Source organism: Haemaphysalis longicornis, unplaced genomic scaffold, assembly GCF_048455015.1.
Source record: "Haemaphysalis longicornis isolate Haplotype H1 unplaced genomic scaffold, Haemaphysalis longicornis Haplotype H1 scaffold_3, whole genome shotgun sequence".
Lineage (NCBI taxonomy): Eukaryota > Metazoa > Arthropoda > Arachnida > Ixodida > Ixodidae > Haemaphysalis > Haemaphysalis longicornis.
In genome coordinates, this window is record NW_027526335.1 from 15,979,382 (window position 1) to 15,994,987 (window position 15,606).

Here is a 15,606-nt window from a genome sequence, read left to right on the forward strand (position 1 = left end):
TGCATTCTTATAACATCGTGGCTATATGCCAGTACGGGAAACTCTCATCGTGCAGCTTTCACGGTGCCCGTTCAAATAGTATGCCCCTGGCCTTCCGGGTTTTGTTCGTTCCCTCATATCGTATATTGCGCCTGCCGGAAACAGCTTTGATTCGCGTGTCCGTCCAGTGAGTGTTAACCGTCATCTCACCACCCGCCTTCTCGTGCAGATAATCGGCATGATCTTCTCCATCTGCATGTGCAAGGAAGTGTAGCCGGCCGGGTGGCAGCACCGGGTCACGGCTGGCTGCTTCGGGCGCCCGGCGGGAGCCGGCTGCCGAGCGTTGATCGTTGCTCTGCCGGTCGCTCGGCCGGGCCTCTCGGCGTCCAGGCCGACTTCGGGGCCACATGATGGTGCCCAGAACCCCCCGAGGGGTTCGCTCGCAGCGGGAGGAACCGACCATGCTGTCTGGCCCTGTCCGCACAAAGGGGCGAGCTCGAGCTGTTGTGTGCCAGAGTCCGAGGCCCATCCGCCCCTATTGGACGCTGTTTTCTGTGCCCGGCTTCTGCCCCCGTACCGAATCCTCGGGGCACTAAATCTCGCGTGCCCGCTTTGAGCAGCACGAGGCCCGCGAAGCGCTTGCCCTGCCCAGTCACGACCATCCCACGATTTACGTAAGAAGACAGACGCTGAGGCGATTCCGGCTCAAAGCGTGCCCTCAGCTTGAGTGAATAGACAGAAATTACGTGAATCTGGCTTACCGGCACATTCTGGTTCGTATGTCATTCTTTGACTCGTCGGTAGGATAAAAAAGAATTGTGGCGAGGCGCCACTCATATTGTTTACTTGGAAGCGCACCTTCGCTGTCTTTCACCCCCCTCTTCTCGTCTCTTTCTCTGCATCGGTGTCCCATCCCCCTGTTGTTTTTAGGTAGTAATGGGAGGGTGACGCCGCACGTAGCGCGGTCATCGTGCTCACCAGCTGCCCCAGAGGCAGCATTCTCCTCCGCACCCCCTTCACCACAAAAAAAGAGAGCGTCGTATTACGATCAAAGGGAACTCAATCGTGTAGCTTTAATTATTCCAGATAAGCACATCTCATTGTACCGACAGTTGAGCCCCACTTATACATTCCCTCTCTTCTTCTCTGAAGTCGCCTCGCTCGAGCTGTTTCTATTTGACGTGGTCCTACCGAATCGGGCGCTAGCATTTGGGGATTATGTGACGCCGTGCATCGGTGTGCGCACAAGTTTAGGCGCCTAGAATGAAGGGCTTTAATGCGGCCGTGCAGTCTTCATACACAAGCCGTGCAGGTTTCTCTCGCAGCGACGTACCACTGCGGGGGGTTTGCGCCGAAGAGAACGGATTTCGGAGTTATCGTCCTTTGCGAACACAAAGTGGAAGAATGCAGCCACTAGGGTCGTCAAATAGCTCTAGTCGAGTCTTGGAACGAAAGGAACGTGTCCATATATAGTATACGTGTGCCCTTATAGAGGCTGCTGGCGCGAGCAGCCAATAGTTTCCTGTTGAATGAAAGGTGCTCATCCCCGTCATGTCTGCTCCCCAGTGTCACCTGCCGCGGTTCAGCTCCCATAAAAAAACCATCTTCGTGCATACATACGAGAATACAAAGAGATGCATTTATTTTCCTTTATGGCGGTATTTTTGATGTATCACAGTTTCGGTGTTAGCCTCCTGCGAGCGCCTTGCGGGGGTAGAAAAGCGCTCTTATATGTATTTTGTTGACGCCGCTTCGCCCATTCGCTGTTGTCCTGCGCAAGGTCGCCAAGTCATGGCGACGAGTCTGTTGTGCGCGATTGTAGCTCTGTAATCACCTCGGCAGCGCTCTACATTTTGCCACTAAATGTACAGAGACGCTTACTGTGCATTTCCAGCTCGCAGAGCGCGTATTTGTAGTTAAAACCCTCAGCTAAGTGAACTGTGACAACGTTATGCCAGAACAAACACGGTATCATCCGACAAGCTTGTCAGTGGTCTGTGGGTGCTGTTGTGTAGTCGTGATTCTGTTGTATACTCGCCATGTTGCGTAACTTAAGCTCTGGCTTCTCTCTCGAATCGGGCAAACAGGCGAAGCCGACGGGGAAAACATTTTGACGCACCAGTCTATAGATATTATTCTATAGATATTCTATAGATGTTCTATAGATATAAAAATATCTATAGTGACGCACCAGTCACTATAGATATTATTGCACTTTAGAGCGAAGTTTGCAAAAGTTAATTGGGCGAGAATTCTTCCATTTAAGCGATCTCTACGTTTGCTTCTGTGTGCAACTTGTAATTGCAAAACACGTTTTCCAAGCACATGAAAAAAAAAGACGAGAGGATGCAGGCAGGGGGAAGCAGGAAAGTAAGTGCCCCTGTCTCCATGCATGTGCCCCTGTCTTTTTTCGTGCGCTCGGAAAACTTAGTTGTCGTATACCACTCAGCCCGAACTCAAGCCCTTCTTGTGTAATTGTGACCCCCAAGTGCCGGCGATCATACGCTGATTGATGCGAACTGAGCTAAACACTGCCTCAAGCACATGTCAAGCGTTGTGCAACGGTGACTAGACTGTTAAAGGGAGCGCAGAACTACGGTCTCGCTAACTGCTCAAGGCAAGATCCCGCCTCGAAAAGTGCACGGATGCCTTTCGAGCTCTTTTCGAAGCCAGTGGTGTCATCAGCCGTCGGTAACATTGTTCGATACTATCGTCAGATAAAATGCCCCAGATTGGGATTTGTCAGATTGGGATATGCCATACGCGGAACTGCAACGAAAAAGAAACAGCAAGAAATAACGGATGAACAAATCACGGTGCCCCTATAATGTGGACCAATGAGCCTTAGCGCGTCAAAACTCCGCTGAACACGGCCCCGAAAACTAATGAACGAAATGGGCCGTCCTTCCGCATTGCCTCTCACGCCGTCGGACATGGCGGCAGCCAAGCCCGCTTTCGTTCTGTTTAACAGTCAAGAGCACCGTCAGCAGGGCACTGGGTACACATCACTGCCGAAAAAGGAAATGCTGGTACCCACATCCCTTCGCACAAAGAGAGAGAAGTATTTTTTTTTTCCGGAGCGACGACCCATCGCCAGCCGCGGTTGAGTCTCAAATGACTGCAGGAGATTTTCGCGCATTGGTGTGAGGTTAAGGCTGAGCTCGCGTTAAAAGCTGATGCCCGAATCGGCCAACAGCAGTTTTCCTCCTCAAGTTGCGCTTAACTGATTGTCCTTGGAGAGACGAAGTCAGGATCAAGCGGGTAGTGACGTCATTGCACTGCAGGCCTCTCCGACGTGATGCGAGTACGACGTCAAAAGGGGCGTTAGATAATGGCAACAACCCTGCGTGATGTAGATAAACTGCGAACGAAAAATGGCCGGCTCTTACTTCCTGGACAAAATACTCTCACCCGCATGACTTATTAGAACGCAGCGTGCATGGATGCTACGATTTTCCCGCAGCAATGACGCGTAGACAGTCGTTTGAAGGCGCATAAATGTATACCTCACGCGGGCTCTCATCACGCCCTGCTTGACGCCTTCGATTACTGACAGAGGTAAGCGCGCTTGGCAGTTTACTCCGCAAAACTCGAGACGCATACTCCATAATGCAGTTCTTGTATACAAATGTTTGCAAAGAGCACGTGATATGGCGCTGTGCGACTTTACAAGGCCGCGTTTGCCATTACTCTTGAAGAAAAGAAAGTAAACGGGAAAGTCACGACCGAATTTCGTGAACTATGTTCCGGTTCGGGGCTGTTGAGACTGTTTCTTCAAAACTTCCCTCGTCAGCTACGTGATGTAACAGCGTCCTGTGAGTGAACTCATAGAGAGGAACATCCAGATCTGCTTTATAAAAACGCGCGCGGCCAGTGCGCAGCATTCGAAACGGCCCACAGAAGAAAAATGTACTCGGTTCGTTCATTTTTCACATTCGGTCAATCGGCGGCGGAAGTGGCTGCGTAGTCGGCATGTTCGAAAAGTAACAACCAAAAGGGGAAGCTGGTAAGTTGGTTAGTGCTCGTCTAAGTGTAGAACAGCGCAAAACGACGATGGGCCGAGAAGTGCACAGGACGGCCTCTTCCTGCACACTCCTGTGTACTTTTCAGTCTGTCGTCATTCTGCGCTGTGCTACACCAAGAGAGAAAAGAGTGTTCTCACCTGCTTACGCTGAACATACGGCTACACTGGATACTCTGAAACACCAGCGGTCCGATTTCTCTGACGATGGCGTCAGACGGAACTGACCAACAGACTGCTTGTTGTGACAGGACGCTCCAGGAACTCACTCTCCCTCCTTCGGCAAAAAAAAACAAATAAACAAATAAACGCTTATCTAAATACAATGAGCCGACGTCTACCCAGCAAAAAAAATAGTTGTTTTTCTACTGCCCACTGCTACCAACTTATGCTGTGTTCACATAGGCTGACGGTTGCTACAAAAAACTGTGGTTGATTCCTCTGTCATAGGAATCGGTAAAAGACGAAAGTGAAATGTGCAGCGAAATCTGCGGCTGAGCATGATTTGCGGGTCAGCGGCTGTATTGTGGGTGTGCTTGGTGAGCGACGTCCTGCTGGCGGGTCGGTTCGGCAAAGGTGTACGGCGTCATTTCTGTGGCGGATATGACGTCAGTGAAATCTTGGTGTATCCCGGCATAAAACACTTTCGTGTTAAAATATAAAACCCGAAAACAAAGAACCACAAGTATATCATCCTGATGATGATTATTATTGCTATTGGTTTCCCCTTTGTAGCGGGGTGATGACATGTCATCTTACCAAAGTGGACTAATATACCTATGTTTTATACCCTTGGTTTAATACTAGCGCTGCTTAGGGCAGGCACAAAAAGCTTATTAGGCACAAAATACTTTTTTTTCGTTACAGGTGGTAACTGTCCTAGGCAATATTCCCCTTTCTGCTTTTCGTCGACCAGCATTCTAATCTTCTTTTCGTGGTCTCGACAGCCTTGAAGTTAACTTCCTCTGTGCTACCCTTAAATCCTAGGGCTTCTGGAAGCCGAGTATTTCCCTCATGTAGATTTGGATGGATACCCTCACATTCCAACACTATGTGCCACAGTTTGTTTCTTTTCCGCAGACCAAAGGTTTCTTTTCCGCAGTACTAAAGGTTGCTTCCCCGCACGAAGACCCTGTGTGCAGGGGTGCACCCTTTACAGGCCGCTAGCTTCGTTGAACTGGCGTCACTTCCGTGACGGATATGACGTCATTGCAATCTTTGTGTATCTGGAAATAAAACCCTTTCGTGTTAAAAAAAAAAAGACTGGCGGAAAGCGGGGCGAAGGTGAAGCTATTATCCGGTAATTCCTTGATGCCAATGTGCCGTCTTTCGGCTGCCCACAGCGCCCACGAAGCGAGCTTCCTCAACATGACCCGTGTGTGACCGATTCTGTCTGCAGACGCGCCCTCGTCTTCCCTCGGTACGGGTGCCTAGTCACAACAGAGCTGGCTTTGCATAAACGCGATTGCAGCGCATCGCATTTTCTCGCTCACTGCATTGATTCGACCCGCCACGGTTTACGTGTACGTAGCGCGTATCGCCCCAAGATGGCGTGCCAGTCTGCTCCGGGACGGCGCATTAAATTGACGCGCTTCCGTATAATTTTTCCCCGTGAAAGTCAACACTCTAAACAAGCTGATGAAATGCGCTACTGTCGCGTATACGTGGGAACAGTGCGCTCTTTTACGCAATCCACTCATCTGCCATTCATAAACGCGTCTCCAACGCGTTGCGTAGAAGTAAGTCGCCGAGAGTCGTAACCCCTCGCGAGCTGGTCCCATAGTTTCTATATACACGCATCAGCACATGAATGGTCACACATCTTCCACGCATTTTCATGTCCGTGGTGCGTATGCAGTAATGGCGCATTACTGTTAATGTAATGTTACAAGTCCGCGATGTATAACTGGTCTGTACATGTAATCACAGACCCGCTTCGAATAACTTGAACTATATGTATATATACATAAAATCATTAAGCTTTCGTCTTACTCCCACATCATGCCATTCCGAGGTTCTGTTATACACGCAGGTAGGCTTCCGGTTGAGGTGATTTATGATTTATCACGAGTTATAATTTATCGGGCTGCCTTGGATTTACGGAGGATATTGTTGCGTCGCAGATTTGTTTATCGATATCAGGGGGTTCTGTACCTCCTTCCAAGATGCGGATGGTAGCCCTAATTGTATGTATAATTTCGGAAGGTACGCGCCCGCCATGTTCAAAGCATCCGTCGGCCATATGGGTGCTCGACTGATAATGCAATGAAGGCCTCGAGTGTCTGATTTGCACGGAGGTAAAAAATCTGTTCATGGCTGCAAATTTAACTGGTAAATTGTTGTGTCCTGATGCTTCGCCCACCGCGGAGGGATTGCACGGGAGTGCGAACGAATGAGGAGGCCCAACTATCTTGACGCAAATCGCTGCGCTATGCTAGAGACTATATCGAGTTCTGGTATTGTGGGTCGGCGGGAAACTATACCTGCGAAAACCTGCAGCAAAATGTAACTGTGTGACAACCTACAAGGAACGCCTCAATGGGATTGTTTTGACGCCTTCCTACGGAAGCACGAAGTACTTTCAAACAAAGTTTCATGGTTACACAATGTTGCATATTTAATTATACTATAACTGTGGCGTTGTCTTGTTGTTATCATAAAATATTACTGTGGCGTCAGTGTGTAGAAGTGTTGTTGCATGTATCAAGCTTGCGTAATGTGTATACGAAGTAGCCCCGAGTTTTTGTTTTGTTTTTCTCGTCCTCTCAAAATCGAAATCACGTTGTGAAGCTCAACCACAGGTGGTTTATGGTTAACATCTAGTTTCATACATAAATCATGCGTTGTGTGGCCTGTTGACTGTTTTAGAGATGCCTAAAAATAAAATATGCGAGACTTCCTCCCTTCCCGAAGTGTCTGATTTACTTCTTACAAGTGACCGTTAACTGCGACGCATAGCAAAAACGTCTATACATAAATACATTCTGTGTAAAAAGGTAGCACAGGGGACACAAAACTTCAACACGATAACAGCTGGTAGCTGATCGCATTCTGATTGGGAAACATCTAAACATGAAATAGAAGTAATTTACATGGGTAGGCGACTGAGCGATTATGCTTCTCACCAACTAGTTAATCGGTTAGAACCATATGAGCGAAATACACCAGCGGTGCCATTTTAAAACTCTGCGTGAACATATCGAAGAGCATGTAGTGAAACAACCGAAAACAATGTTGCAGTGATGAAAACCGCAAGTAGGTACAGCGAAAAAAATCCCGGCCCATGTCCCCTAACGCGAAGCCTGGGGAGGTGCGATGTACGCAGTGTATTAGTGTAATCATTGGCCTTTGTATTTTTGTCCACGGAGATTAAACCGTTTAGTGGTAGAGGTATACAGCTTTGCTATAAGTATCGCGTCTTCGAAGCACGAAGTGTTCTAGCTCGAGGTGTAGGAAAACGATTGTCCCGGTGTTTTAGTACCGTGACTACATAATACTACGACGACATGAGACGCCGACAGCCCGAGCTCCTAAGGAGCTTCTCCCTTGAACATTTCGTGACATTCCACTCTGCGAAGGTGGATGACCGGCGGAGCTGTCTGTGGGTTATTGGTTGGCCACAAACTCCCGCTCAAACAGCGCCGTCGCGCCGGGGAAGCGTTCAGCGGGATTGTAGCCACGCCGGCATCTTGTGTTCTCCGCCTCTCGGTATTCGGCGTCGTGGCCCGATCGTCGTCGGTGGTCTTCTTCCGCCGCGTTCGCTATATATTCTTGATAAGTAGGCTTCACTGCACTGTACACATTGTGGGAAAGCCAGCTTACAAAGACCAAGCTTGCTTAGCTCACCTTAATGTTGGCTTCACTTTTAGACACAAATGCATTGCTAAAAAGGCATTTTTTTTACTGGCAATATACGCTATCTTATATTAAAAAATTGGCGATGCTTGCACGAGGCTTCAACCACAGCGAAGCTGGAGGATTTCTTTCAATGCAGGCACTACAGGACACACCACCCCGCATTGCATTACGTTTGAAATAGTTTATCTACATGTTCCGTCGTCGCCTTTCACTGTGGTAGTATGTAGTAGTCATCGTCATATGACTCATATCCATCTTGATCGTCGTCTTCCTCACGAATAACTGGCGGGGCCGGACCGTTTTGTGCGCAGGCTTTCACTTTTCTCCCTAAGTGGAACGCTAGAACCAACGGCAACCGGCTTCGCGAACTGGGCGTCTGTTGCGCGAGCTGTCTCGTGCTCCCCGCTTGAACCACGGACGCACGTGAACTGTTTTCTTGGTATCTTTTTGCGAGCACCACGCGCAAGCCTGGACTACGCCGGGTGCTCCTCGTAAAGCGTGAGCTCACCTGCCCGGTAAACGGCGTGCGTAACTATGATCCGAGGTTTTAAATGCAGAGCATTTCTTAGCCTCGCCTCTTCCTGCGGCGGCGGACGGCGTCCAAAGCTCCGCGTCCGCAGCAGGTGCGCCTCTCCTCCTTCCCTCCTCTCTCTCAACAGCAGCTGGCGCGCGCATGCGTCGTAGTCAGCCCGTTCGCTCCGTCGCGGTCTCGTCGTAACAGGTGTGTGATAGCAGCGCGGTGGGGCGTGGAAGGGCGCGCGCTGCTTGCGCATGCGCGCTCTCCCCCCCCCCCCCCCCCCCCGTACTGCTCTCCCTCTACTGCGCGCGCTGCAAATATAAAGCAGCTAGCAGTCGCTCGTGCTTCAGTCACTGCGTTGCTCCTTCCTTCCTTGGTTGACGCTCGCTCCACCCTAACGCGACTTCACTCTCCTCTCTCTGCCCCAAACCAACACCAACGCAACTATGACCCAACTACCCACCCTAACGCGACTTTACGCGGCGTTAACGACCCCCAATGCTCTGCATTTACTCGTGTTCCCCTCGCGGGAAGGCGCGGGAATTTTTTGATGACGCCGCACACATCACGGCCAGCAACAACAGCTCCCCGGATAAAATATGAGGCGCCAGAGGGAGAAGGTACCCATACTGTGCGAGAGGAGAGCACGTGGTGTCAACTACGGCACGTGCAGAGAACACCGGCTTCGGTGTGAAAAGATAAGCGAAAGAAAATTGCATTTTCTTCACACAAACACGTGGTCGTCTAGATGGTCCCGAAAATGTGCAAATAGGCTTTTACACGGGTTTGGCGTTGGATAGGCTAACTCCGCCATAAGTATAAGACCCAGGATAACTGAGCCCCTTGAAGTGACGATGAGAGCCGAGGTTCCTCATTTTAGAAATAATGTCAACGATAAAAACGGTCACAAGTGCCGCATCAGCGATGCGATGATCTGATTACGTCATTAGGAATGTCTGTAAAGAAGTCTAGACATGGGCTGCCGTCGAAGCATGCTTGAAAACTTCTTCGCCTGCGGAGTTCAATCAACTCGCCGTGGATGAATGAAATGATTTAAGTTTCCCCGTGTTGTTCAAGTGGATGTTGAATGTGAAATATTATTATGTTTATTTTTTCTAGAGACCAACGAAGCCGGGTTGAATAGTTATTTTTGTGACGCCTATTCCTAAACTATGTTACAAACAGGTATAGTACGTAGAACGCTGAAAACTAGATTGAAATAACACGCGGAAACATCAAAACCATTGCTTAGTTTCAAGACAAAACGACGCAAAGGCAATTTCACTGTGCACTGCAAATCATCGTATTATCTCCTTTTAAAACCCCGTCCTGATAGTCTGAAAGAAAAAAAGAAACTGCTGAAAGGTCCATTGGTGGGTATTTAAGAGCGCGTGGTATCTCATCCCTTTCACTCGAGGCTCTGCCCAATGCGCACGCCCTACTTCGGCTTTAGAAGCCCTCACAACTGGGCGTTTCTCTCACGCCCCTCGCACACCGTCCCGACAGTGCTTTGCCTTCGATTAGTATTGCCAGGGCAAGCAGTTATGTTCTCCCGTTCAAAGCACGTAAGCACGTACTTCGAGGAACATAAAAAGCATTGCACTGTTTACGTTGGGGTACTCGGCAAAGATGCTTACGCATTAAGGAATTCAAGGCCACCCCTTTCTGCGAAGGTGGAAAACCAACGGAGCTGTATTGCACATGGACGGTGCTACATTCGGGAAGGCGACCCCGAACCGGGCTCCGTCCCCTCCGTCAGGCATGGTAGCATGGTGAAGAGCGACCAGCAAATGTTGCTGCCTTGGTGATGACGACAAGAAGCCGAAGGCAAAAACTGGTTTACTGCATGGCGAGAGATGAGCCAAAACAATGCAGGAACAATAACCCTTACGGGCGAGATTACAGCTATGCTCGAACAGAGCGACAGCACGGATTCGCTGCTGCAAAACTAATTGAACAATCCACCGACAGGGCGGGTTTTATTCACAGAAGCCGTAACGGCTGCGCGGTTTTCCCAGTGCTCCTGTTCGCACGGCCCGAAAATAGTACAGACACACAACGCTCTTTCCGGAGTTTGTGAGAGACGGCTGTAGTGGCGCTCGTTGAGTCTGCGAGAGTAGGGAGGAGGTATCGGCTGCAGCATCGGCTTCGTCATGACATGTCTCTACATGAAGATCCCTTGGCAGCCGCCGAGGTTGAGTCACCGACAGCGAGGCGCCGCGCGGCAGGCTGATGATGATGATGATGATGATGATTGCTATTGGTTTCCCCTTTGAAGCGGGGGGGATGACATGTCATCTTAGCAAAAAGGACTAATATAACTATGTGTTACACTTTTGGTTTAATACTAGCACTGCTTAGGGCAGGCACTAAAGCTTATTAGGCACGAAATACTTTCTTTTTTTCCCTGTTACAGGTGGTAACTGTCCTAGGCAATATTTCCCTCACTGCTTTTTGTCTACCAGCATTATAATCTTCTTTTCGTCCCCTCGACAGCCTTGAAGTTAACTTCCCCTGTGATACCTTTAAATCCTAGGGCTTCTGAAAGCCCAATATTCCCTTCATGTAGATTTGGATGGATACCCTCACATTCTAACACTATGTGCCGCATAGTTTGTTTCTTTTCCGCAGACCACGCATACCCCATCATTTTGTGAATACTTCCCCACAAAACTCTTAGTTTGCAGGCAACCTGCTCTAGCCTCAAAAAGCAAAGCACTGCCCTGGGAATTTTCCTTTCTGATGTTCATCTTCTCAGCCCTTTACATCTCTAACGACGTTTTAGCTTCCATTTTTTCCCTCCATTTATTCGTTTCAATCTGCCTTGCCTCTTTTTTGGTTACCTTGGCTGTTTTGGATTCTCCACTGTTCTTTCCGTATTTCATCATTAGCCTTCTAGTCTTCCTTAGCCACTGCATGTCCACGCTTTTCAAGTATAGGTACATAAAAACCTTAGCTGCCCACCTTCGTTGATCCATTGCCCTCAACCTGATGATGATGATGATGATTTCTATTGGTTTCCCCTTTGTATCGGGGTGATGACATGTCATCTTACCAAAAAAGACTAATATACCTATGTTTTACACTTTTGGTTCAATACTAGCGCTGCTTAGGGCAGGCACAAAAAGCTTATTAGGCACAAAATACTTTTTTTTTCTGTTACAAGTGGTAACTGTCCTAGGCAATATTCCCCTCTCTGCTTTTCGTCCACCAGCATTCTAATCTTCTTTTCGTCCCCTCGATAGCCTTGAAGTTAACTTCCTCTGTGATACCTTTAAATCCTAGGGCTTCTGACAGCCCAATATTCCCTTCATGTAGATTTGGATGGATACCCTCACATTCTAGCACGATGTGCCGCATAGTTTCTGTTTCTTTTCCGCAGACCACGCATACCCCATCATTTTCTGAATACTTCCCCACAAAACTCTTAGTTCGCAGGCAACCTGCTCTAGCCAAACCATTAGGAGGGTATGCTCTGCCACAAAACACAGGAGCACTGCACGAAGCTTGCAGTACGCGCGAGCAGGATAGCGGCGCGCTGAATCGTAACAACGGGTACAGGTACCCGCTTGTCGTTCAGAGCCGCGGCACGTACAGTACCGCGCAGTAAAAAAATCCTTGCCATCCCGCGCCCTTCAAACGTTGTCACGTCGGACTTTTCAGAAAAAGTACGCAGCAACGCGCCCATTGCGCGCCCACACAACATCTCGAACGTTACCAATCACAACCAAACCGATCTCGGAACCACAATCCGCCTGACACCACACAAGTGAACCCGAAATGTCTGTCCTGAAAGTCCCCCTGTAGTTTCTCTGGCGTGATACTGCCCTGTTCCGCCACATTCTCTGCTTCGCGGCACCCGTACGAGCGCTCTCTGCCATCAAATCAAGCTTTATTCAGCGAAAATAAGTTTCCAGCAATTACTGAGCCTCTTCGAATTTTTCCTCAGCAAACCACTGTAATGTTCTCGCTCAAATTTGGCACGGTCGCATGTTGTTGTATATTTCAACACCAAGAGCGGCAAGTCATCTAGTTACGTAGTCAGCTAGGTAAGTTCTTTTGCATCAACAAATGCGTAATGTTGCTCGAGTAGCAGCTTTCGTCCATCCTTTTATATATAAAATATGCGGACAATACGTGAGGATATATTTTTCTTTATTCGTTCGCGGAAAGTGGGGTGCGGGTGGGTTATACGGGGCGGGTTATACGCACGAAAATACGGTACATCTCCAGTCCAGGATGTCCTGGGCACGTGCAGCCAGATGCACCCGGGAGATCAGCTGAAGCTGATCCTCCACGTGGCAGCCAGCCGTCAAACTGCTCTTGGGAAGGTGTTGGGAGAGGGTGTCAATATGGCTGTGAGAGAACTTGTGGTATAGGGTGCAAGGAAATGGGTAGAAGTTGCATGTTGGGAGAACTGGGAAGGGTAAATCTCTGGTCAAGTTCCGTGCAGAAAGGTCTGGATTATGTGAAGCACTAGCTGTTTTTCGATTCATGTCTAGTTGGTTGGTTGGTTGGTTGGTTGGTTGGTTGTGTTGAGATGAGGGAGGAGAAAAGTTGGTCGATGAAGCCGATGACGAGTCAGGAGGCATCGAAATGGTATTCAGAAATGATACTGCGTGTGGTCGCCCAAGCCAGCAGCTCCCAAGGGTGCCCTGGGTATGAATGCGCCAGCAGAGGCTTGAGCTGCCTCTTTTCCTGGGAGAAATGCATGACCCGGAGTCCACACAGTGTGGATGTTGGGAACGATGAGTCATTGGGCCAGAATCTTGGGGGCAACGGCGGCTTATTTGATAGCGGCGACATGCAGAGTGCAAGTTGGGCAGGATAGTGACATGTTCTGTGTTGGTGTGGGAGACCAGGGCCCCCTAGGCATGTGTCCATGCTGGCTGTCTTTGAGAGGAAGTGAGAAGAGAAGGCTTTTACTTGAGTCCCCAACTGTCAGTACGTGTGGTGGTGCACTGGTAGGGTAGGAAGAAGCATAGGTATGCCATAAGCCTGAACAAGAGTCTTAATATGCGAGCATAGGTGGGCGACACAAGCTTGTTGTTGGCCTTAATTATGAGTTGGATGCGCATGACGAGGAATAGGTGATTGATTGTAGGATTTAAAGCACCTACGCAACGCAGGCGATGAGGTGCGCCGTAGTGGAGGGCTCTGGATTAATTTTGACCACTTGGGGATCTTTAACGTGCGCCGAAATCTCGTACACACGGGCGTTTTTGCTTTTCGCCTCTATCAGAAAAGCGGCCGCCGCAGCTGAGAATTGAACCTGCGTCCTCGTGCTCAGCACCACAACGCTTTAGCCACCGAGCCACCGCAACGGGATTGGAATAGGTGAAACAGTGAGCTTGCAGCAGATGTTGGAACGGATGCATTATAGGTTGAACGCAGGAGAAGGTACTGAGTAGCCAAGTCATCATAAAACGAAATGGCCAGTAGCAGTGAGGAGAAGTATTTCAAGATTGCTGGTTTTGTGCGCTGAGTTGGCTGATGGTTTGATTGGGAGACCGAGGGAAATTTTGTATGCCTTGCAAATGAGTGTTTTCAGTTTGCGGTGTTTGGCGGTGTTTGGCTTGCTTCGTACGAGATATAGGATACCGTATGCGAGGTGGCTGACGAGGAGTGCTTGTACGAGATGAATACCATCTTGCTCCTTCAGGCCAGGTATTGGTAGGTGATGTGGCAGATGAGGCCCATAAGCTGAAATACTCTTGCCTGAAGTTTGTGAAGGTGGTGTGGCCTGTGCAGTCTTGCTGAATTTGCAGGCTGATGATCCAGTGTGCGGTGAATTGAGAAATGCGGGTGTCATTGATTGTGGCAGTGGGGTCTGGTGTGGGAGATGGGCATCATCCAGGAGTGCAGGATTTTCGGGAGTGCAAGCTATAGGCCACAGGGGCGACGTAGCCAAGTGTTGTAACTATTGCTTGTTGGAGGGAATCTTGCTGTTATCCAACTGAACCCTTTGTAGCCCATTAGGTTAAATCGATGGCGTAGAGAGAATCATGGAGATGAGGTAGGCTGAAAAGAGCAATAATTGAGGAGTAATGGGGATATAATGGACCCCTGTGGGGTGCCTTTTCCTGGGGGCAAAAGGTGGAGCTTTGGTGAGGGCAAATGCCGACTGTGGCCATACGGTTAGTGAGAAATCGCCCGATGTAGTGTGGCAGCCTCCTAGGCCCCCATTCCTTGTTTTGCACACGTGGTTGGGTCTTGCCAGCGGTGGTGGCGGCCATTTTGGCCAGCGGCGCAGTCACATGTGTGCTAGCTACTTCAGTGGCTGTGCGTGGCACGTACAGTACGAGCGATGTCACGCGGCTTGAGAATGCATGTTTACATTTACGCCAAAAGATGGCGGCCCCCTTCAGTCGCTGGCACCCTCTCATATAGGACCCCCTTCCCACCAAGCCATGTTAGGATGCATGTGCAGTGTTCGCGGAGACTCTGCTTGGAGATTTGGTCTCCGTTGTCGGGGGTTTATCCTCCCTATGGCCACAATGATAGATGTCAGAGCCCTTGCCGTTTAGTGAGCAAGCAGAGCCCCGTCTCCGCTGTCACTGACAGCATACTGTTGTCTGGTATACCATCTGTATTTACTGACCAATAAATCCACAACTTGTTTTGCTCAAGCCCGAGTCTGCCTACAGTGCATGAGACTCATACCTATGCATGAATCTTCAGATTCTGCTACATGGATAGTGGTACGGCTTGGCAGTGCTTATTTTAGCGTACCTTGTTGGGGTCCCTCGATCTTGTTCACTTTTTCCCTATTCATTAGGGAGAGAGAAAGAAACCAATGAACTGAACAATTAAACAGGGGCTTGTGATGCACAATGGGGTTTGCGAGGGCTTGCAAGGCAAAATGAAGGTAGCAGACACTATGAAATTGAAAGGAACAAGGGGAATCTTGGTGCAGCAATGCCATTCTTTAGTACAACGACAGTACAACATTGTACAGTCAGAAAAGCACTTCCACAAAAAGCCAAGCAGTGCTGCCTTAAAAGCGTTTGTAGCTGCTTTGTGTGGCAATAGCTGTGGCAGGTGCAAAAGCACCACTGATTCAGTCAAGCAGCCAGCCTGGATTTTTTACAGCAAGGCTGAGTCAATACTAAGGAACAAAGTGCATGCCCTGCTGTTTTAAACATTGGGTACTTGGCAGCAGTGAAAGTTGTCCTGTCTACTGTCGCACCCATTTATTTGTCTGAGTTGCACGCGAGTCACTGCTATTCCT

The 15,606-nt window shown here is 49.2% G+C and overlaps 1 protein-coding gene across 1 annotated transcript in view; it reads left to right on the top strand.

The window, feature by feature from the left end:
- Nucleotides 1-6,907, top strand: part of LOC144174019 (CD9 antigen-like) — a 60,156-nt gene extending 53,249 nt beyond the window's left edge. The window contains exon 7 of the mRNA XM_077702422.1: nucleotides 209-6,907. Within this exon, the coding sequence (XP_077558548.1) occupies nucleotides 209-253 (45 nt within the window). The 3' untranslated portion in view covers nucleotides 254-6,907. The remainder of the gene's footprint in view (nucleotides 1-208) is intronic.
- Nucleotides 6,908-15,606: the final 8,699 nt, after the last annotated feature.